A 23675-nucleotide genomic window follows, 5' to 3' on the forward strand; every position below is an offset into this window, starting at 1 on the left:
CACATACAAATTAACATCGCCGGAAGATTTATACCTCATGACTTCAACCTGTTGTGTATGGAGTCAAATGAATGAGAGTAAGATGTCTCAATGGTTAATCTATTTAGAAATTACTGAAATTTTAGTTCTAGGAAAAAAAAAATAAAAAAAAATATGGTTCATTGTACCCCAAAAAAGATTTATGCAAATATATTGCTCGTGTACAATGTTCCCTTTGATTTTACTCTTTGTATACTATCCTATGAAAGAAAAAAAATCATTATAACATATTTTCATATTTACATAGCATATTGTTTGCACAGCATTTATTTGTATTATAATATAGTCAAGTTGTTATACAGATAATCATCTTCGCATTTCACTAGCAAATTAATTATTGAAATATAAACAAACATGATTATACAGAGTGACAGTGCTGCCAACAATCTCCACAGGGTTCAAACTCAATCAAGAGATCATATATTATTCATCCAATGAAGTGCTAAAGTTGACAGAAGATATACAATTACAGCTGTATCCAAGAGTGCCGCTACTGGAAAATGAAGTGCATAATGGTTGCTGATTGCTGAACATAACGAACTCTCAGATGTGTCTGCAGATTAATAAAATGATTTTCATATAAAACCCTTGCTATGCCAAATGTTGCATTCAATGCTTGTATGTAACCTAGCCCAACTGCAGGACATATGTCACTCATGACGGTGCAAGTCATTCCAGTCTGTTGGTATACATCATGGTATAAAATAAGTGTCAATTTAAGGGACAAGAGAACTTTTAGATAGCGATATTTAATGTTTAATTGGGCATACAACAAAATCTTTTAGGCAGGGGCGTATTTTGGCCTAGGCAAACAAGGCACTTGCCTAGGGCGGCAGATTTGTTTTGGGGGGCAGCACTTTTTTAGTCTTGCTACACACACTCACTACACACATACACACACACTCACACTACACTACACACTCACTGCACTACACAGGCACACTGCACTACACACACCCACACTACACACACACACACTCATCATATACATACCCACACGCACATATGCACACGTGCACTTGAACATTTACTTTGGAAATGCCATGGAAAAATAGTCACGTTATACCCTCACCAAAAAAGGCCTAACACCTGGGGGGCAGCAGAAAGTTGAGTGCCTAGGGTAGCACAAAACCTAAATACGCCACTGCTTTTCAGTATACGTAATCGTAAATTATGTTATTTCACTTGCTTTACTATAAAAACATTCCTAGCAAAGGAAAAAAAGCAAATTCTGTACTTGACAGGTATTTTTTAGAGCAGTGGATAAACACAGGACAAACCCATTTACAGCTATCTTTAACTGACTACAAGTAAGGGAGATAATATAAACAGTCACAAAGGGTTTAATGTAGATTTGGTTTCTCTAGCTGTCTACTATAAATGAAAGCTGCCTAAAATAGAGCTACACTTACATGAGAATCTGTGTTTAAAATGGATGAAAGGGCATTGTAAAAGGTATTTGCACTTTATTTATGCATTTATTTTTTGCTTTCAATATAATGAAGGAAAAAAGGCACAGAAACACACACACTCTCTCTAACACACACAAAGTTGCTTACTAATAGTCATTATACTAATAATATTTAAAATAAATATTTTGGATGATTGTTTTATTTGAATTATATTCTAACTTAATGTCACCAATGACTAGATTCTATGTAAATCACTGTAATGGAGTCAATATGAAAAAAATCTGTCAAAAAAAAATATTTTTATAGAGACTCAATTTAAGCAAGTTGATCAAACTTAACCCACCTTTGTTTAATGTAAACAATCTTTACATTGGTCTTTAAATAAAAGCAGCTTTTAGCTTTGACTAGCCTCCAAGTCAAATTGACCCCTGCTGCTATAACACTAATATGTTTATTAGTGCCAGTGTTATAGGTCCCCTTGTGCTTAAACTGTAATCAACCCTGACCTTTCTACATTGCACTTTACATTAAATTAACCCATCCTATGTGACCGACCAACCACAATTACTCCTTTATCCTTACATTAAATCAACCACATTCTATTCAATTTCTGCACTGCAAATACCTTTGCATGGAGGGGTTTAAAAACTCATTGAAGGGATATGAGACCCAAAAATATTGTGCTCCAGAAATAGGCAGGCCCCTAAGTGCACGTCCCTGCTTTTCAACAAAAGATGCAAAGAGAACAAAGAACAAATGAAAATAGAAGTAAATTAGAACGTTGTTTAAAATCACATGCTCTATCTGAATCATGAAAGAAGATTTTTGGGTTTCATATCCCTTTAAACAATATGAGATTGTTACTTTAAGTAACACATTTATCGCTGTCCGTAACTGGCCTCAAAAGAGAATATTACAGACTTTTAAACATAGGGAAACCTAAAGCATGGCAGTTTCCATTACTTTACAGTTACATTTATATAATCAATATTTAAAGCAACTAATTGATTGACCAGCCACTATTTATAGTTAAAGCAGGTGCTATACTTTGTTCTGTTTGAATGTTTGTATTTTTAAATCATATATATTTTTATCTTTTTTTCTCCATGCTATTAACATCAAATGTTAACTAATGAGTAAAAGTGCATTTATATCTGATTTATTCAGCACTTCAGGAAAGAAATGTTGATATATATTATATATACATTTTTTTTCTTTCAGACTCATCACCCCAGCAGCATCATATGATAATAGTCATATTGGGCGCAATAGCTTTTGTATGCTTCACCTTATTTCTATCCTACTCATTTGCACGGTATGTATATGTCCATTTTTATAACATTGCGGTTCCACAAAATACAAAAGTTATTTTCTGAACATTTGGGCCTGCACTTTAACAATAAACAGAAGACAAATATTTCTGGTTTGATACCATTGATACATTCTCCTGCCTCTATGTAATTCTTATTTTGTAAATACAAAAATAATAGCTCTAATGAAAGAATAAAGTAGAAATGACAGAATTCCTATACACCAGGGGCCCCATTACATATGCAGCGTCGCCCGCAAAAGCCGGCGACACTGGTTTTTGTGCTGTTTTGGTATCACATATACGGCGTAGCATACAAGTTACGCCCGTATATTTCACCCGTCGCTCGCAATTTTTACTCCCATAGGCTAACATCTACCTGTCAACCGCAATCCCCCACCGCAATAACTAATAAACTCTATTAACCCCTAAACAGCCATAGCCCACACGCAATAATCCTATTCTAGTATTAACCCCTAAAACGCCATAGCCCACACCGCAATAAACCTATTCTAGTATTAACCCCTAAACCGCCATAGCCCACACCGCAATAAACCTATTCTAGTATTAACCCCTAAACCGCCATAGCCCACACCGCAATAAACCTATTCTAGTATTAACCCCTAAACCGCCATAGCCCACATAGCCTATTAAATGTATTAACCCCTAATCTGCCGCTGCCAACGTCGCCGCCACTATAATAAAGTTATTAACCCCTAAACCTAAGTCTAACCCTAACACCCCCCTAACTTAACTATTATTTAAATAAATCTAAATAAAATTACTATTATTAACTGAATTATTCCTATTTAAAACTAACTACTTACCTATAAAATAAACCCTAAGATAGCTACAATATAATTAATAATTACATTATAGCTATTTTAGGATTTATTTTTATTTTACAGGCAACTTTGTATTTATTTTAACTAGGTACAATAGCTATTAAATAGTTAATAACTATTTAATAGCTACCTAGTTAAAATAAAGACAAATATACCTGTAAAATAAAACCTAACCTAAGTTACAATTACACCTAACACTACACTATCATTAAATAAATTAAATTAATTAACTACAATTACCTAAAATTAAATACAATTAAATAAAATAAACTATAGTACAAAAAAAACAACACTAAATTACAAAAAATAAAAAAAATTACAAGAAGTTTAAACTAATTACACCTAAACTAAGCCCCCTAATAAAATAAAAAAGCCCCCCAAAATAATAAAATTCCCTACCCTATACTAAATTACAAATAGCCCTTAAAAGGGCTTTTTGCGGGGCATTGCCCCAAAGTAATCAGCTCTTTTACCTGTAAAAAAATAAATACAACCCCCCCAACATTAAAACCCACCACCCACACACCCAACCTTACTCTAAAACCCACCCAATCCCCCCTTAAAAAAACCTAACACTAGTCCCTTGAAGACCACCCTACCTTGAGCCGTCTTCACCCAGCCGGGCAGTAGTCTTCATCCGATCTGGGCAGAAGAGGTCCTCCAGCCGGACAGAAGTCCTCATCCGATCTGAGCAGAAGAGGTCCTCCAGCTGGGCAGAAGTCTTCATCCAAGCGGCATCTTCTATCTTCTTCCATCCGACGAGGAGCGGCTCCATCTTGAAGACATCCGACACGGAGCATCCTTCCTGGCCGACGACTAACCGACGAATGAAGGTTCCTTTAAATTACGTCATCCAAGATCGGAATTAAGGTAGGAAAAATCCTATTGGCTGATGCAATCAGCCAATCGTATTGAAGTTCAATCCGATTGGCTGATCCAATCAGCCAATAGGATTGAACTCGCATTCTATTGGCTGTTCCAATCAGCCAATAGAATGCAAGTTCAATCCTATTGGCTGATTGCATCAGCCAACAGGATTTTTCCTACCTTAATTCCGATTGGCTGATAGAATCCTATCAGACTTACGGCACTTTAGGAACTGTCGGCTGTGTATATGTAATAGCCCGATGTGCGAGGTGAAATTACGGGTGGTGCAGGTTCCCACGCTAGCGCCGAAACCTGCGCCGTATATGTGATCGCGCCCCAAGTGTGGCCAACAGGTAGATTATAGTCTAACAGCCGATCCTATGTACTAACTTCTAAAACTTCAGATTGTTTCGTGATTTACGTATTTCCCAGTAGGCAGTTACGTTGCTATAGCCTCAAATTAAAGGGACATACTAATACAAAAATCATGCGATTTTATATGCTCGACATTTTTGCAATACTGACCCTAGATCACTATCGGCTAGATTTAGAGTTTTGTCGGTAAAGACCCGCGTAGCTAACGCAGCTTGTTTTCCCAACGCACCCTTAAGACAACGCTGGTATTTAGAGTTGTCTGAGGGGCTGCGTTAGGCTCAAAAAAGGGTGCGTTGAGCCGAATTTACCGCCACTTCAACCCTCAATACCAGCGTTGCTTACGGTAGCGGTAAGCTGGCAAAACGTGCTCGTGCACGATTCCCCATTGGAAACAATGGGGCAGTTTGGGCTGAAAAAAAGCAGCGTTAAGCTCCCAACGCAGCCCCATTGTTTCCTATGGGGAAACAGTTTCTAAGTCTGCACCTAACACCCTAACATGAACCCCGAGTCTAAACACCCCTAACCTTACACTTATTAACCCCTAATATGCCACCCCCGACATCGCTGACCCCTGCATATTATTATTAACCCCTAATCTACCGCTCCGGACACCGCCGCAACCTACATTATCCCTATGAACGCCTAATCTGCTGTCCCTAACACCGCCGACCCCTATATTATATTTATTAACCCCTAATCTGCATCCCCCAACGTCGCCGCTACCTTACCTATACTTATTAACCCCTAATCTGCCGACCGGACCTCACCGCTACTCTAATAAAGTTATTAACCCCTAAACCACCGCACTCCCGCCTTGCAAACCTTATAATAAATAGTATTAACCCCTAATCTGCCCCCCCCCAACGTCGCCGCCACCTAACTTCAAGTATTAACCCCTAATCTGCCGACCGGACCTCGCCGCTACTATAATAAATGTATTAACCCCTAAAGCTAAGTCTAACCCTAACCCCCCCCCCTAAATTAAATATAATTTTAATCTAACGAAATAAATTAAATATTATTAACTAAAGTATTCCTATTTAAAACTAAATACTTACCTGTAAAATAAACCCTAATATAGCTACAATATAATGAATAATTATATTGTAGCTATTTTAGGATTTATATTTATTTTACAGGCAACTTTGTATTTATTTTAACTAGGTACAATAGCTATTAAATAGTTATTAACTATTTAATAGCTACCTAGTTAAAATAATTACAAAATTACCTGTAAAATTAATCCTAACCTAAGTTACAATTAAAACTAACACTACACTATCAATAAATTAATTAAATAAATTACCTACAATTACATACAATTAAATAAACTAAACTAAATTACAAAAACAAACAAACACTAAATTACAAAAATAAAAAAAGATACAAGAATATTAGGCTAATTACACCTACTCTAAGCCCCCTAATAAAATAAAAAAGCCCCCCAAAATAATAAAGGTCCCTACCCTTTTCTAAATTAAAAAGTAACCAGCTCTTTTACCAGCCCTTAAAAGGGCTTTTTGCGGGGCATGCCCCAAAGTAATCAGCTCTTTTGCCTGTAAAAAAAAATACAACCCCCCCAACATTAAAACCCACCACCCACATACCCCTACTCTAACCCAAACCCCCCTTAAATAAACCTAACACTACCCCCTGAAGATCTCCCTACCTTGAGTCGTCTTCACCTAGCCGGGCCGAAGTCTTCATCCGATGGGGCAGAAGAGGACATCCAGACCAGGCAGAAATCTTCATCCTATCCGGGCAGAAGAGGACATCCGGACCGGCAGACATCTTCATCGAAGCGGCATCTTCTATCTTCATCCATCCGGAGCGGAGCCATCTTCTTCCAGCCGACGCGGATCCATCCTCTTCAACCAACGCCTACTCGCCGAATGAAGGTTCCTTTAAATGACGTCATCCAAGATGGCGTCCCTCGAATTCCGATTGGCTGATAGGATTCTATCAGCCAATCGGAATTAAGGTAGGAAAAATCTGATTGGCTGATTGAATCAGCCAATCAGATTCAAGTTCAATCCGATTGGCTGATCCAATCAGTCTGTTAATTAGAACATTATATTTTTACATTGAAAATGTTATAAATGTATTTGCACAAGTATATTATGCACCACTAGTCTGAATTAGAAAACAGATCATTTGTATGAATAAATCCTGATGTAGCACTGCTGGGCTAGATTAAAAGTGGAGCAGTAATTACAGCTCCCGATTGAGCGGTAACATTGCTAGAAGTTACGTTTTTGTGCGGGTTGGATAGCGCAGGTATTACAAGTTAAAAGTAAAAATGCTTTCGTTTGCATGAAACTGGACACACACAAAAAGTTGAGCAGAGGATATTGCGTTTGAGATATCACAGTAACCCCATTAAATTCAATGGAGCAGCGATGTTGGAAAAAAACAAAAAACTAACACCTACACTCGCAGTAAGCCCCCATCTCTAATATATTATTAGTCACAAGTAAATGGAAACACATACATATAAAATGTGATTATGTAAGTTCCGCTGTACTACAAAATGTACCACTGGAACATTGTAATTGATTACAACATTTGATGCAATAGGAGGATGTGTACAAAAAAGCAGTTGTTTTTGCTATGATGTTGCTTCAACTTTTTACACTGTGCAATATTAGTATTAGCGAATATTTAAAGTGATACTGTACTCAGTTTGTTTCTGTGATTCATATTAAAGAACAGCATTTAAACAAGATTTTATTTATATAAGGATTTGTGGAAAAAGATAATAACATTCAACTTGCAAATAAAACAACTGTATAAGATGTTTATTTCCTGCTGATGCACATTAGCCATTAGGAACAAATTCTCATGGTCAGCCAGTAGTGATGTCACGAACCTAAAAATTTGGGTTCGCGAACAGCGAACGCGAACTTCCCCAAAAGTTTGCGAACCTGGCGAACCCCCATTGACTTCAATGGGCAGGCGAATTTTTAAACCCACAGGGACTCTTTCTGGCCACAATAGTGATGGAAAAGTTGTTTCAAGGGGACTAACACCTGGACTGTGGCATGCCGGAGGGGGATCCATGGCAAAACTCCCATGGAAAATTACATAGTTGATGCAGAGTCTGGTTTTAAGCCATAAAGGGCATAAATCACATAACATTCCTAAATTGTTTGGAATAACGTGCTTTAAAACATCAGGTATGACGTTGTATCGATCAGGTAGTGTCACCCCAGTGTCACTGGGGTGACACTGTGCCCTGGCAGGCAGGCCCTGAAACGCACACGTGTGAAGGAAACTGACTGCTATTAGTTAACACAGTCAAAAAAGTGTTGTTTTTTTTTAAAAATCTACACTACTGTTACACCAGATATGAGTTGCACTGGGGTGACACTGTGCCCTGGCAGGCAGGCACTGAAACGCACACGTGTAAAGGAAAATGACTGCTATTATTTAACACAGTCAAAAAAGTGTTGTTTTTTTTAAATCTACACTACTGTTACACCAGATATAAGTTGCACTGGGTTGACACTGTGCCCTGGCAGGCAGGCCCTGAAACGCACACGTGTGAAGGAAACTGACTGCTATTATTTAACACAGTCAAAAAAGTGTTGTTTGTTTTAAATCTACACTACTGTTACACCAGATATGAGTTGCACTGGGGTGACACTGTGCCCTGGCAGGCAGGCCCTGAAACGCACACGTGTGAAGGAAACTGACTGCTATTATTTAACACAGTCAAAAAAGTGTTGTTTGTTTTAAATCTACACTACTGTTACACCAGATATGAGTTGCACTGGGGTGACACTGTGCCCTGGCAGGCAGGCACTGAAACGCACACGTGTGAAGGAAAATGACTGCTATTATTTAACACAGTCAAAAAAGTGTTGTTTCTTTTAAATCTACACTACTGTTACACCAGATATGAGTTGCACTGGGGTGACACTGTGCCCTGGCAGGCAGGCCCTGAAACGCACACGTGTGAAGGAAACTGACTGCTATTATTTAACACAGTCAAAAAAGTTTTTTTTTTTAAATCCACACTACTGTTACACCAGATATGAGTTGGGGTGACACTGTGCCCTGGCAGGCAGGCAATGAAACGCACACGTGTGAAGGAAAATGACTGCTATTATTTAACACAGTCAAAAAAGTGTTGTTTGTTTTAAATCTACACTACTGTTACACCAGATATGAGTTGCACTGGGGTGACACTGTGCCCTGGCAGGCAGGCCCTGAAACGCACACGTGTGAAGGAAACTGACTGCTATTATTTAATACAATCAAAAATGATTTTTTTTTTTTAAATCTACACTACTGTTACACCAGATATGAGTGGTGGCACTGGGCAAGTGGGCACAGTATACGCTGTGAGCCTGACACACACGCTGGCAGGCAGGCAACTGCAATTAGATTACACAGGAAAAAAAAATGCAGACTGATGTTCTAGCCCTAAAAAGGGCTTTTTGGGGTGCTGTCCTTATAGCAGAGATCAGATGAGTCCTTCAGGACTGTAGTGGACACTGAATACACTAGCCTAGCTATCAATTTCCCTATTAAATCAGCAGCAGCTACACTGTCTCTCCTCTCACTAAGAATGCAGCTTCCAAATGAATCTAAAATGGATGCTGTCCAGGAGGTAGGAGGGTCTGGGAGGGAGTGTCTGCTGCTGATTGGCTGGAATGTGTCTTCTGACTGTGAGGTACAGGGTCAAAGCATTACTCAATGATGACGAATAGGGGGCGGACCGAACATTGCATATGTTCTCCCGCCGCGGCGAACGCAAACATGCTATGTTCGCCGGGAACTATTCGCCGGCGAACTATTCGCGACATCACTATCAGCCAGATGCACAATAACAGAAACTATGTATAAGCCAATGAGAATTAACAGGAAGTACTGATAAGCCAATAAGCTTGAGCAGGAAGTGTACAACTGATAAATCTGTTTTATAGTGAAGATAAATTCAAACAGCTTTTATCTATTTTTTTTTCCAGGTAAAAGTAAATGTCATAATGTTTAGATGCTGCTCTTTTATATGAATGACTGATAACATATGGGTGAAGTGTCCCTTTAAGGTGATAGTAAGACAAACTCATGGGTACACACAAACAATTTTGTTTAGAATGAATCATTTGTCATGAAAAAAATAATTGTTTCCAGGTACATACGGCTGAAATTTGACAACACAGGCCGCTCTTTATTTGCTTTGAAATGAAAGCAAAGAATACCACAAAAATTAGCATATTAGGCGATTGTAAATAACTTTGAATGTATTAACACTCTGTTTTGCCATAATGCAATAAATTAGCATATTAGGTGAGTGTAAATCATTTTGAATATATTAGCACCTTGTTTTGCTGCAATTGTTTTTCAGTAGCCAAACTACACCCACCACTTGTCTTATTTGGAGGAGCAAACCCAGTCTTGCTTCTATAGAAGACACAAGTAGCCATGGACATTATGTTTGGAAAACATGCTTTGTTTTGCACTTCTTATCTTATCATCTCTGCTGAAGCCAATTTGTGACAGATACATGGTAGGGTCAGGATTGTCGAGTTATGTGCACTTTTAGGTCTTAGAACTGGAAAACCCAAAGATTTCAGACTTAATTTAAAAGGAAAAGGAGGAAAAATAAAGTATTTTGAAAAGCTGTTGTTATAGGCTAGATTACAAGTTCAGCGCTAATTTATTGTGTGCCTGCAAAGGGGCAAATTTGCCCGTTTGCAGGGGTGCGATAAATAACCAGCCATTACAAGTGGCTGGTTATTGCTACCGCGAGCTTGCGGTAACAATTAGCGCTTATAAAATTAACCAGAGATCAGATCTCTGGTTAATTTTATAATTAATAATAATTTATAATTATGCCCCAAATGCCATCAAAATACACTGTAGTGCATTTTATTAAAAAATAAAAATTGTACCATTGTTATTTTTTATTTGTTTAATAAAATAACCGCACTAGGCAGTATTTGGGGGGTAAAGTTTGCGGAGTGGGGTGGAAAAGTGCCTTTACATTGCGGTCTAAGGGAACTGTGTGTTCCCTGTACATATATATGTATATGCTTATATACATATATATTTATTTGTTAATATGTATGTATATATTTAAATTTCCTGCCATTGCTGTGCTACTTACCCCCATTTGCTGTGCTTAGGTTCTGTTGTGTCTCTGACAGCATCAGAACCTGGCTCCCATTGGAGCCTATGGTAGGGTGCTCTCGTGAGTGCAATGCTTCCTAGCAATTCGAACGCAAGCACTGGTATTACTTGGTTGAGCGCTAATATCGCTTGAAGGCAAGCAATATTTAAAGCTCCACTTGTAATCAGGCCCCATATTGCAATCTCAAGGTGATAACTGCCCCTTTAAGCATGGATGAAATATTTCAATAGCTCCTGGTAGATTTTTCATTACCTCACAGGACATTATTACATAAGGCCTTGTGCAACCTGATATGATGCTAGTCAAACAACAGTGTTTTGGGTTTCAGTTTTATTCATTGTATAAGTGAAACAACATATTATTATTTGTTTACAAAATGACTTCTGTCTGCAATAAGTCAGTTTTATTTGATATTTCTATTTGATGTTTATTCCTTTTTTATTGCAACATCTGTATGATTGAATTAAGGAAGATAACATATGCGAAATCGCCTGCAAAAGCGTAGCCAGTTTCTAGTCAGGTATCACATACACGGCGCCAGTGATGTGCAGTCACTAGAGGCAGGTGAGGCAGTGCTTCACCTCTCATATGGGCAAAAATATATTTTTTTTTATTGGCTTTAAAAAAAAAATTGTATTTTTTTCCCCCAGCATTTTTTTTTCTCACAGCTATATGTTGTGCAATGAAGAGGCACAAGCAGGTCTGCCCATCATTACACAACATTCTGCGCCACCTACTGGATGCAAGTGGTTAAGATCATTGCATGGCCCATTAACTGCTTATTTGAGGCAGTCCTATTTGGGCTGAACCAATCCAGCGAGAGGCATTAGTAAGTGGAACATAGGGTTGGGGCTGGATGTTAAATCATATAAAACAAAACAAAAAACGGAAAAAAAAAAAACTTTCATATATTTTGTTGCTGTCCTGTGAACCTGCTAGCTTTGCTAAAGTGAAAAAGAGAGTTCTGTTCTTCCCCTCTAAGTGCAGTGGAATGTGCCACTCTCACTTCCTGAATCCTTACAGAGCAGGAAGAGAGAGGCACAGAGAACACTGTTTTAGCCACATCTTATTGAAGTAAGATTTTACTAAAAAGGGATTCTGTTAGTGAAAATGATAATTTAATGAATGTGGTTTAGTGTTTTTTTTACTCTTTTACAGCAGGGTCGTTTTTGTATTTTGTTTACTCAAACTTTACACCCACTAACTTAGCAGCTTGCCTCTGTACTAATGTATAGTCTTACTTTCTAAACTCTCTGTAGCTCTGCTGTTTTATTACTTTAAAATGCAGTGGTCCCTCGACCCCCCCCCCCCCCCCCCCCTGTGTGTGTGTGTGTGTGTGTGTGTCTCTCTCTATCTATCCATCTCTCTCCTTATGTGTTGTTCTCCCCATGGTCTCTTTCTCTCTCTGTCTCTCTTCCTCCCCCTCTGACTCTCTCATCCCTTATGTAATGAAAGAATCTATAAGCATAATTTACAGCATTAAAGGGCCACTAAGCCCAAAATCTTTCTTTCATGATTCAGATAGAGAATAGGAATTTAAACAGCATTACAATTTACTTCCATTATTTATTTTGCTTCATTTTTAAAATATCCTTAGTTGAAGAAAAAGCAATGCACATGGTGAGCCAATCACACGAGGCTTCTATGTGCAGCAACCAATCAGCAGCTTGTGAGCATATCTAGATATGCTTTTCATCAAAGAATATCAAGAGAATACAACAAATTAGATAATATAAGTAAATTAGAAAGATGTTTAAAATTGCATTCTCTTTATAAATAATAAAAGAAAAAATGTGGGTGGCATGTCCCTTTAACCCCTTAATGACAACTGACGTACCAGGTACGTCATGCATTAACAAGCAGTTAATGACAATAGACGTACCTGGTACGTCAGTTGTCTAACAGAGTGCTGGAAGTGATCACAACCACTTCCAGCAGCTCTGAGGGTATTGCAGTGATGCCTCGATATGGAGGCATCCTGCAATACCCCTTTACAAGCTTCCGATGCAGAGAGAGCCACTCTGTGGCCCTCTCTGCACTGGTAGCGATGGTGCCGTTTGACCGGGTGGGAGGAGGGAGCGTGTGCGCGCGTGCACGAGGGCGTGCACGTAGACGCGTGTGCATGTGGGCGCACGTGCACGTGCACACATTAGCCACACTGACACCAATGAAGTTAGGAAGGGGGAAAAAAAGTTAAAACATTTTTTTTTCCATATAAAAGGATCTGGGAGGGGGAGGGGGTGGGGGTATTGTGGGGGGGCTGCTACACTACAGAAATAATTAAAAATAAAAATAAAAGTTAAAAATAAAATACTTTGGTTTGTGGGACCAAACTGGGTACTGGCAGACAGCTGCCAGTACCCAAGATGGCGGTAATTAGGTAGGGGAGAGGGTTAGAGAGCTGGAGGGGGGGGGATCAGGGAGGTTGGTGCTAAGGAAGGGGTTCATCACAACTAAAATATTTTATTATTTTTATTTAAAAAAAAAAAAAAAAACTCTTTTATTTAGTACTGGCAGACTTTCTGCCAGTACTTAAGATGGCGGGAACAATTGTGGAGTGGGGGAGGGAAGAGAGCTGTTTGGGAGGGATCAGGGGGTGGGATGTGTCAGGTGGGAGGCTGATCTCTAAAATTAACCCTGCAAGCTCCCTACAAGCTACCTAATTTAACCCCTTCACTGCTGGGCATAATTCACGTGTGGTGCGCAGCAGCATTTAGCGGCCTTCTAATTACCAAAAAGCAATGCCAAAGCCATATAAGTCTGCTATTTCTGAACAAAGAGAAGCTTTTACAACAATTTCTGCCATAATAACACAAGCTGTTTGTAAATAATTTCAGTGAGAAACCTAAAATTGTGAAAAATGTAAAGTTTTTTTTTATTTGCTCGCATTTGGCGGTGAAATGGTGGCATAAAATATACCAAAATGGGCCTTGGGGTTGTCTACTACACTACACTAAAGCTAAAATTAACACTACAAGCTCCCTAATTAACCCCTTCACTCCTGGACATAAAACACGTGTGGTGCGCAGCGGCATTTAGCGGCCTTCTAATTACCAAAACGCAACCACAAAGCCATATAAGTCTGTTATTTCTGAAAAAGGGGATCCCAGAGAAGAATTTACAACCATTTGTGCCATAATTGCAGAAGCTGTTTATAAATAATTTCAGTGGGAAACCTAAAGTTTGTGACAAAATTTGTGAAAAAGTTAACTTTTTTTTTTTTTTAATCGCATTTGGCAGTGAAATGGTGGCATGAAATATACCAAAATGGGCCTAGATCAATACTTTGGGATGTCTTCTAAAACAAAATATATACATGTCAAGGGATATTCAGGTATTCCTGACAGATATCAGGGTTCCAAAGTAACTAGCGCTAATTTTGAAAAAAAGTGGTTTGGAAATAGTAAAGTGCTACTTGTATTTATTGCCCCATAAATTGCAAAAAAAAGCAAAGAACGTGCAAACATTGGGTATTTCTAAACTCAGGACAAAATTTATAAACTATTTAGCATCAGTGTTTTTTGGTGATTGTAGATGTGTAACAGATTTTGGGGGTCAAAGTTAGAAAAAGTGTTTTTTTTTCCATTTTTTCCTCATATTTTATCATTTTTTTTAAAGTAAATGATAAGATATGATGAAAATAATGGTATCTTTAGAAAGTCCATTTAATGGCGAGAAAAACGGTATATAATATGTGTGGGTACAGTAAACAAGTAAGAGGAAAATTACAGCTAAACGCAAACACTGCAGAAATGTAAAAATAGCCATTGTCATTAAGGGTAAGAAAATTGAAAAATGGTCCGGTCATTAAGGGGTTAAAGTAAAAAGTATGTTTTAAACATATTTTAATGGGCATGGATTTCTAGATCTCATAATCAGAGCAAGCATTGTGTTATCTGGCAAGAGTTTCTGTTACAATCCTTTTAGACTAAAATCAGATGTTTACTAAGTTGACCAGTTTTCCAAGACACCATTTAAAGGGACATGAAACCCATATGAAACCCATATGCAAATTTAAACAACTTTCCAATTTATATCTAATATCTAATTTTCTTCATTCTTTTGATGTCCTTTGTTGAAAATCATATCTAAATATGCTCAGTAGCTGCTGATTGGTGGCTGCACATAGATACCTCATGTGATTGGCTCACCCATGTGCATTGCTATTTCTTCAACAAAGGATATCTAAAGAATGAAGGCGTATCCTAGCCACTGCCTCACCAGTCTCTGACGTCACTGCACGTCACTGCACGGCGCCACATATAAATTTGGCGCGTATATTTAATCCGTTGCCCGCTAATTTTCCTTCCATAAACTAACATAGAATCGCGCCGAAAATCGGTATCATATATTCAGTGCAAGGACTTACACAGCGAAAATTGAGAAATTTTACTCCATTTTCACCTCGCCACACATAGGCAGGCACAGCAAGCCTTGCGCTGAATATATAAGTACCGTAACTCCCTGGAAGTTCTTACTAACACCTAACGCATGCGCAATATCTACCTGTCAACCGTCATCCCCCCAGCGCAATAACTAAATAAAATCTATTAACCCATAATCCGCCAACCCCCACATTGCAAAATATCTAATTAGCCTAATAACCCCTAAACCGCCATCCCCCCACATCGCAATAAACCTAATTAACCTATTAATTCCTAAACCGCCATCCCGCCACAACGCAAATAACTAATTTAATCACCTAAACCCCTTAACCTAACACGCCCTAAATTAATCCCAATTAGATAAAATAAAAAAATACTAAGTTAAAATTAAAATTAAAAAAAACTAACATTACAAAATCTAAGATTAAATTAAAATAAATAAAACATTACAAAAAAAATAAAAAAGTCTAAAATTACAGGAAAAAAAATAAACCAAATTATCAAAAATAAAAAATAAATTAAACCTAATCTACTACCCCTATGAAAATAAAAAAGCCCCCCAAAATAAAAACACCCTTAACTAAACTAGTCCCCACAAACAGTAAAACCCCCCACCCAACCCCCAAAATACAAAAAACCTAACAGTAAAAAAACCTAACCTACCCATTGCCCTTAAAAGGGCAATCAACTCTTTTGCAGCCCATGAAAATAAAAAAATCCCTAATCTAAAAAAAAGACACCCCAAATAAAAGCCTATGTCTAACCCCCAAATAGGTACTCACCATTCCTGAAGTCCGGCGGAGAAGGTCTTCTTCCAGGTGGCGACTTCTTCCAGTGAGGGGACCTCTTCTTTCTTCATCTAGAGCAAAGGTAAAGGTCATCTTCCAGGCGGCGACATCTTCTTCTACCGCGGGAACCTCTTCTATCTTCATTCAGGGCGAAGGTGGCATGGAGTGGAGGTGACTGCGGAGCAAGAACGCCGACTGTGGAGCCATCCAGCATGGAGGATCCTCTTCATGTGGTCACCGTCGCACACTGAAGATTGAATGCAAGGTACCCGTTTTATATTTGGGGTACCTTGCATTCCTATTGGCTGAAATTGTCAAATCAGCAAATAGGATGAGAGCTACTGAAATCCTATTTGCTGTTCAAATCAGCCAATAGGATTTCAGTAGCTCTCATCCTATTGGCTGATTTGAAAATTTCAGCCAATAGGAATGCAAGGTACCCCAAATATAAAACGGAAAAAAGGATACTTTGCACTAAAAGAATCAAGTCTTCTCCATATGCCATAGGGTAAAACTTTAGGGGCAATGGGTATCTTAGGCTTTTTTAGTGTTAGGTTTTTTATTTTGTTTTTTGTTTTTTACTGTTAGGGGACTTAGTATTTTTTTAATGTAAAAGAGCTGTTAACTTAGGGCAATGCCCTACAAAAGGCCCTTTTAAGGTAAGGGACTATTGGTAGTTTAGTTTAGATTATTTGGTGTTTTTATTTTGTTTTTGTTTTTTATTTTCATAGGGGTATTAGATTAGGTTTTCTCTTGTAAGGTGTATCCAGTCCACGGATTCATCCTTTACTTGTGGGATATTCTCCTTCCCTACAGGAAGTGGCAAAGAGAGCACACAGCAGAGCTGTCCATATAGCTCCCCCTCTAGCTCCACCCCCCAGTCATTCTCTTTGCCGGCTCTAAGCACTAGGGTATCTCTCGGGAGGGTAAAGTGAATGTGGTGTTAGAATTGTAGTTTTTATTATCTCAGTGGCGTCACTAGGGGGGGGCGGGCCGCACCCGGGTGACACCCACCAGGGGGTGACACCAAAAAATAAATACTTTTTTTTTTATTGAAATTCAAAGAAATACAATGTTGAGATGCATAGATTTTTTTTATTAGAGGGGCTGGCATTTGTGAACATTGGTGGGACTGGGGAAGATGTAGACACACAATTTTTTTGCCCCTTGAGCCAGTGCTGCAATTTCAACAAATAGTTTTCCCGGCTGCTTTTGCTTGTTTGTACTTTGCTTCTCCCCTGCCCAATTTCGCTATGAATGTTGTGGGCATGCCGTGGGGCTTGCAAAGTTGCGCTGCTAGCCTAAACCTGCCTGCCTATCTGTGCTCACTGCTCAGTGACATGTGGAGCAGTGGAGTCACTCACTCCTGTGCTGTCTCTCTAAACGGGAACTGGCAAATCATGAGGGGATGCCTGGCACCTGACCGCATGACTGTTTGACACTGTCTTTAAAGTGAAGGAGCCACGTATGATGCCCACCAGACCATTACGGTTACGGTACACTAAGTGCACAGGCGGGCGGGGGTCTGGGGGTGGGCAGAGTGCAGAGTTGATTGGCCATAAGAAGCGGTAGGCACGCGGCCCGGGGCTGTGCACTGACAGACTTGGAACAGAGTCAGAGAGCAGAATTTTCATAGTTTGCACCTAAAACTTTTCTTTAGTGATTTATTTTAGAGTGCTCTGTTTATCTTTCATTTGAAGCTCTGCTGAGCCAGGGAGCAGCTCTAGGCATGAGCTTTATAATTAATGCAGTGCAGTTTACATATTTTGTATGTGTGTGTCTGAGTTTTTGTGTGTGTGTGTCTCAGTGTTTTTGTGTATGTGTTTTTGTGTGTGTGTCTGAGTGTGTTTCCGAGTGTTTGTGTGTGCATCTGAGTATGTTTTAAGTGTGTCTGAGTGTTTGTATGTGTGTTTGCCTGTGTTTTTGTGTGTGTCTGCTTTCTGGGGGGGGGGGGGTGACACCATAAATTACCGCACCGGGTGACACCAACCCTAGTGACGCCACTGTATTATCTTCAATCAAAAGTTTGTTATTTTAAATGGTACCGGTTTGTACTATTTACTCTCTAGCAGAAAAGTGATGAAGATTTCTGCTGAGAGGAAAATGATTTTAGCATGTTGTAACTAAAATCCACTGCTGTTCCCACACAGGACTGAGGAGTACCAGAAAACTTCAGTTGGGGGGAACAGTTTGCAGGGGAACTGCAATAAGGTATGTTCAGTCATTTATTTCAAGACAAGACTGAGATAATGCTAGAAGAGACTGACAATATCCCCATGAGGGGAGGGTAAGCTATGTTCACAGACTTAGTAAGGAATTGAATGCTTACATAACAGGGCTAATTATGCTGGTTGACACTAATTCAGGGCAATCAATTGTTTTCTTAGGAAAAAAGACACTTTGAAAGTCCTTTTGGGTTCTTTCTGGGGCTATTACCCACATGGCTATTTTTTATTCACTTTGGAGTGATTTCTTAGGCCTCACAGCTCCGGAGTAGAGTGGGAGGGGCCTAATTTTGTGCCTCAGATGCGCAGTTAGAATTATATAGAAGTTCATGCTGCTTCACATGGAGGGTCCTGCTGCTGTTTGAGGGCCTAAAAGAAGCTATATTCCCCCAAATCTGTTCCCTAAGGGCAGGTAGGGCCACAGCAGTGCTGTGGCAAGGTGCTGTAGTAATTTTAACCGGGTGTTGGCTTTAGGCTGCTCCGGTTTGGGCATTAAGGGGTTAATCATTTTGCTACTAGTGGTGCAATCTTACTAAGGCTTTAGGTACATACTGTGAAAATTTCAAAAGGATTACTGCATTTTTCACTGTTTTGCAAAATTGTGTGCCTTTTTTATCTCTTAAAGGCACAGTAACGTTTTTCAAATTGTGATTTTTATTTGATTAAAGTGATTTCCAAGCCTGTTTGTGTATACTACTAGTCTGTTAAACATGTCTGACACCAAGGAAAATCCTTGTTCAATGTGTTTAGAAGCCATGGTGGAACCCCCTCTCAGAATGTGTCCCACTTGTACTGATATGTCTATACACTTTAAAGATCATATTGTTGCACTTAAGAATGTGGCCCAAGATGATTCTTAGACTGAAGGTAACGAGGGTAGCCCGTCTGCCTCTCCCCAAGTGTCACAACCAGTTACGCCCGCTCAAGCGACGCCTAGTACCTCTAGTGCGTCTAACCCTTTTACATTACAAGACTTAGCGGCAGTCATGGATAATTCTCTTGCAGCTTTCTTATCTAAACTGCCCGTGTTACCTGCAAAGCATGATAGCTCCGTTTTAAGAACAGATTATGAGCATTCTGACGCTTTGGTAGCTGTATCTGATATACCCTCACAACGCTCTGAAGTGGGAGCGAGGGATTTGATGTCTGAGGGAGAAGTCTGATTCAGGAAGGGTTCCTCCTCAGACAGATTCAGATACATTGGCTTTTAAATTTAAACTAGAACACCTCCGCGTTTTGCTCAGGGAGGTATTAGCTACTCTTTGGTGGTCCCAGAGAAATTTTGTAAAATGGACAAGTACCTAGAGGTCCCTGTTTACACTGATGTGTTTCTGGTCCCTAAGAGGATTGCGGATATCGTTACTAGGGAGTGGGATAGACCAGGTGTCCCCTTTGTTCCCCCTCCTGTTTTTAAGAAAATGTTCCCCATATCTGACCCCATGCGGGACTCGTGGCAGACGGTCCCTAAGGTGGAGGGGGCTGTTTCTTCACTTGCTAAACACACAACCATACCAATTGAAGACAGTTGTTCTTTTAAAGACCCTATGGATAAAAAATTAGAGGGTTTACTTAAGAAAATTTTTGTTCAACAAGGTTTTCTTCTCCAACCTATTGCCTGCATTATTCCTGTAACTACTCCAGCTGCTTTCTGGTTTGAGGCGCTGGAAGACTCACTCCAGATGGAGACCTCATATGAGGAAATTATGGATAGAATTAAGGCTCTAAAGCTAGCTAATTCTTTTATCACTGACACGGCTTTCCAAATAGCTAAGATAGCGGCAAAAAATTCAGGTTTTGCCATTTTGGCACGCAGGGCGCTATGGCTAAAGTCCTGGTCAGCCGATGTGTCATCTAAATCCAAGCTTTTGAACATCCCTTTCAAAGGAAAGACCCTCTTCGGGCCTGAATTGAAAGAGATTATTTCAGAAATCACCGGGGGAAAAGGCCATGCTCTCCCTCAGGACAAGCCCTTTAAGACAAAGAACAAAGCTAATTTTCGTTCCTTTCGTAATTTCAGGAACGGCCCCGCTTCATCCTCTCCGGCTGCAAAGCAAGAGGGTAACGCTTCACAGCCCAAGGCAACCTGGAAACCTTACCAGGGCTGGAATAAGGGTAAACAGGCCAAAAAGCCTGCAGCTGCCACCAAGACAGCATGAAGGGGTAGCCCCCGATCCGGGACCGGATCTAGTAGGGGGCAGACTCTCTCTCTTCGCTCAGGCCTGGGCAAGAGATGTACACGATCCTTGGGCATTAGAGATTGTATCCCAGGGATATCTTCTAGAATTCAAGGACTCTCCTCCAAGGGGAAGGTTCCACATTTCTCGTCTGTCTACAGATCAGACAAAGAAAGAGGGGTTTTTACGCTGTGTAGAATATCTACATACAATGGGAGTGATCCACCCAGTTCCAATTGCGGAACAAGGGTTGGGTTTTTACTCAAACCTGTTTGTGGTTCCCAAAAAAGAGGGAACTTTCAGACCCATCCTGGATCTAAAAATTATAAACAGATTCCTCAGAGTCCCATCATTCAAAATGGAGACCATTCAGACAATCTTACCAATGATCCAGGAAGGTCAATATATGACTACCGTGGATCTAAAGGATGCATACCTACACATTCCTATCCACAAAGATCATCACCAGTTTCTCAGGTTCGCTTTTCTGGACAAGCATTACCAGTTTGTGGCTCTTCCCTTCGGCTTAGCCACTGCTCCCATAATTTTCACAAAGGTGCTAGGGTCCCTCCTGGCGGTCCTAAGACCGCGGGGCATAGCAGTGGCGCCTTACCTAGACGACATCTTAATTCAGGCGCAGTCTTTCCAAAGAGCCAAGTCTCACACAGAGATTGTATTGGCCTTTCTGAGGTCTCATGGGTGGAAGGTGAACATCAAAAAGAGTTCTCTTTCCCCTCTCACAAGGGTTCCCTTCCTAGGGACTCTAATAGACTCGGTAGAAATGAAAATATTTCTGATGGAGGTCAGAAAATTAAAACTCTTGACTACTTGTTCTTCATTCCATTCCCCGGCCATCTGTAGCTCAGTGCATGGAGACAATCGGATTAATGGTAGCAGCAATGGACATAGTCCCTTTTGCTCGGATACACCTCACACCACTGCAACTATGCATGCTCAAACAGTGGAATGGGGATTATGCAAATTTGTCTCCTCAAATTCAGTTGGACCAGGAGACCAGAGATTCTCTTCTCTGGTGGTTGTCTCAGGATCACCTGTCTCAGGGAATATGTTTCCGCAGGCCAGAGTGGATCATTGTAATGACCGACGCCAATCTGTTAGGCTGGGGTGCGGTCTGGGACTCCCTGAAAGCTCAGGGCTTATGGTCTTGGGAAGAAACTCTTCTCCCAATAAACATTCTGGAACTGAGGGCGATATTCAACGCTCTTCAGGCATGGCCTCAACTAGCTGCGGCCAAATTCATCAGATTTCAGTCGGACAACATCACGACTGTAGCTTACGTCAATCATCAGGGGGGAACAAATAATTCCCTAGCGATGACGGAAGTAACCAAAATAATCAGGTGGGCAGAGGATCACTCCTGCCATCTCTCAGCAATTCACATCCCAGGAGTAGACAACTAGGAGGCAGATTTTCTAAGTCGTCAGACTTTTCACCCGGGGGAGTGGGAACTCCACCCGGAGGTATTTGCCCAGCTGACTCAGCTATGGGGCACTCCAGAGTTGGATCTGATGGTGTCCCGTCAGAACACCAAACTTCCTCTCTACGGGTCCAGGTCCCAGGATCCCAAGGCAGTATTGATAGATGCTCTAGCAGCGCCTTGGTCCTTCAATCTGGCTTATGCTTTTCCACCGTTTCCTCTTCTCCCTCGTCTGGTCGCCAGAATCAAGCAGGAGAAGGCTTCGGTGTTTCTGATAGCGCCTGCGTGGCCACGCAGGTCTTTGTATGCAGACCTAGTGGACATGTCATCTGTCCCACCATGGACATTGCCAATGAGGCAGGATCTTCTAATACAGGGTCCGTTCAAGCATCCAAATCTAATTTCTCTGCGTCTGACTGCTTGGAGATTGAACGCTTAATTCTATCAAAGCGTGGTTTCTCTGAGTCAGTTATAGATACTCTGATTCAGGCTAGAAAGCCTGTCACTAGGAAAATCTACCATAAGATATGGCGGAAATATCTTTGTTGGTGTGAATCCAAGGGTTACTCTTGGAGTAAGATTAGGATTCCCAGAATATTGTCTTTCCTCCAAGAAGGATTGGAGAAAGGATTGTCAGCTAGTTCCTTAAAAGGACAGATATCTGCTCTGTCTATCCTTTTACACAAGCGTCTGGCAGAAGTACCAGACGTTCAAGCGTTTACTCAGGCTTTAGTCAGAATCAAGCCTGTTTATAAACCCGTGGCTCCGCCATGGAGTCTAAATCTAGTTCTTTCAGTTCTTCAAGGGGTTCCGTTTGAACCTTTACATTCCATAGATATTAAGTTGTTATCTTGGAAAGTTTTGTTTTTGGTAGCTATCTCTTCTGCTCGAAGAGTCTCAGAATTATCTGCCTTGCAGTGTGATTCACCTTACCTGGTGTTCCACGCAGATAAGGTAGTTTTGCGTACCAAACCTGGTTTTCTTCCTAAAGTTGTTTCTAACAAGAATATTAACCAGGAAATAGTTGTTCCTTCTCTGTGTCCTAATCCTTCTTCGAAGAAGGAACGTCTGTTACACAATCTTGATGTAGTTCGTGCTTTAAAGTTCTATTTACAAGCAACTAAAGATTTCAGACAAACATCTTCCTTGTTTGTTATCTATTCTGGTAAGAGGAGAGCTCAGAAAGCGACTGCTACCTCTCTTTCCTTTTGGCTGAAAAGCATCATCTGTTTGGCCTATGAGACTGCTGGCCAGCAGCCTCCTGAAACTGTTACTGCTTCCACATGGGCTTTTAAAAATGAGGCTTCTGTTGAACAGATTTGTAAGGCAGCGACTTGGTCTTCACTGCATACTTTTTCCAAATTTTCCAAATTCGATACTTTTACTTCTTCGGAGGCTATTTTTGGGAGAAAGGTTTTGCAAGCAGTGGTGCCTTCCGTTTAAGGTACCTGTCTTGTTCCCTCCCTTCATCCGTGTCCTAAAGCTTTGGTATTGGTATCCCACAAGTAAAGGATGAATCCGTGGACTGGATACACCTTACAAGAGAAAACAGAATTTATGCTTACCTAATAAATTACTTTCTCTTGTGGTGTATCCAGTCCACGGCCCGCCCTGGCAATTGAGTCAGGTAAAATTTTTTTGTTTAAACTACATTCACCACTGCACCCTATGGTTTCTCC

General features: G+C 40.2%; 1 protein-coding gene across 1 annotated transcript in view; it reads left to right on the forward strand.

Moving 5' to 3' along the window:
- SUSD1 (sushi domain containing 1) overlaps positions 1 to 23675 on the forward strand; it is a 365105-nt gene that overhangs the window by 322020 nt on the left and 19410 nt on the right. The window contains 1 exon segment of the mRNA XM_053700012.1: positions 2673 to 2766. Within this exon segment, the coding sequence (XP_053555987.1) occupies positions 2673 to 2766 (94 nt within the window).

Source organism: Bombina bombina, chromosome 2 (assembly GCF_027579735.1).
Source record: "Bombina bombina isolate aBomBom1 chromosome 2, aBomBom1.pri, whole genome shotgun sequence".
Lineage (NCBI taxonomy): Eukaryota > Metazoa > Chordata > Amphibia > Anura > Bombinatoridae > Bombina > Bombina bombina.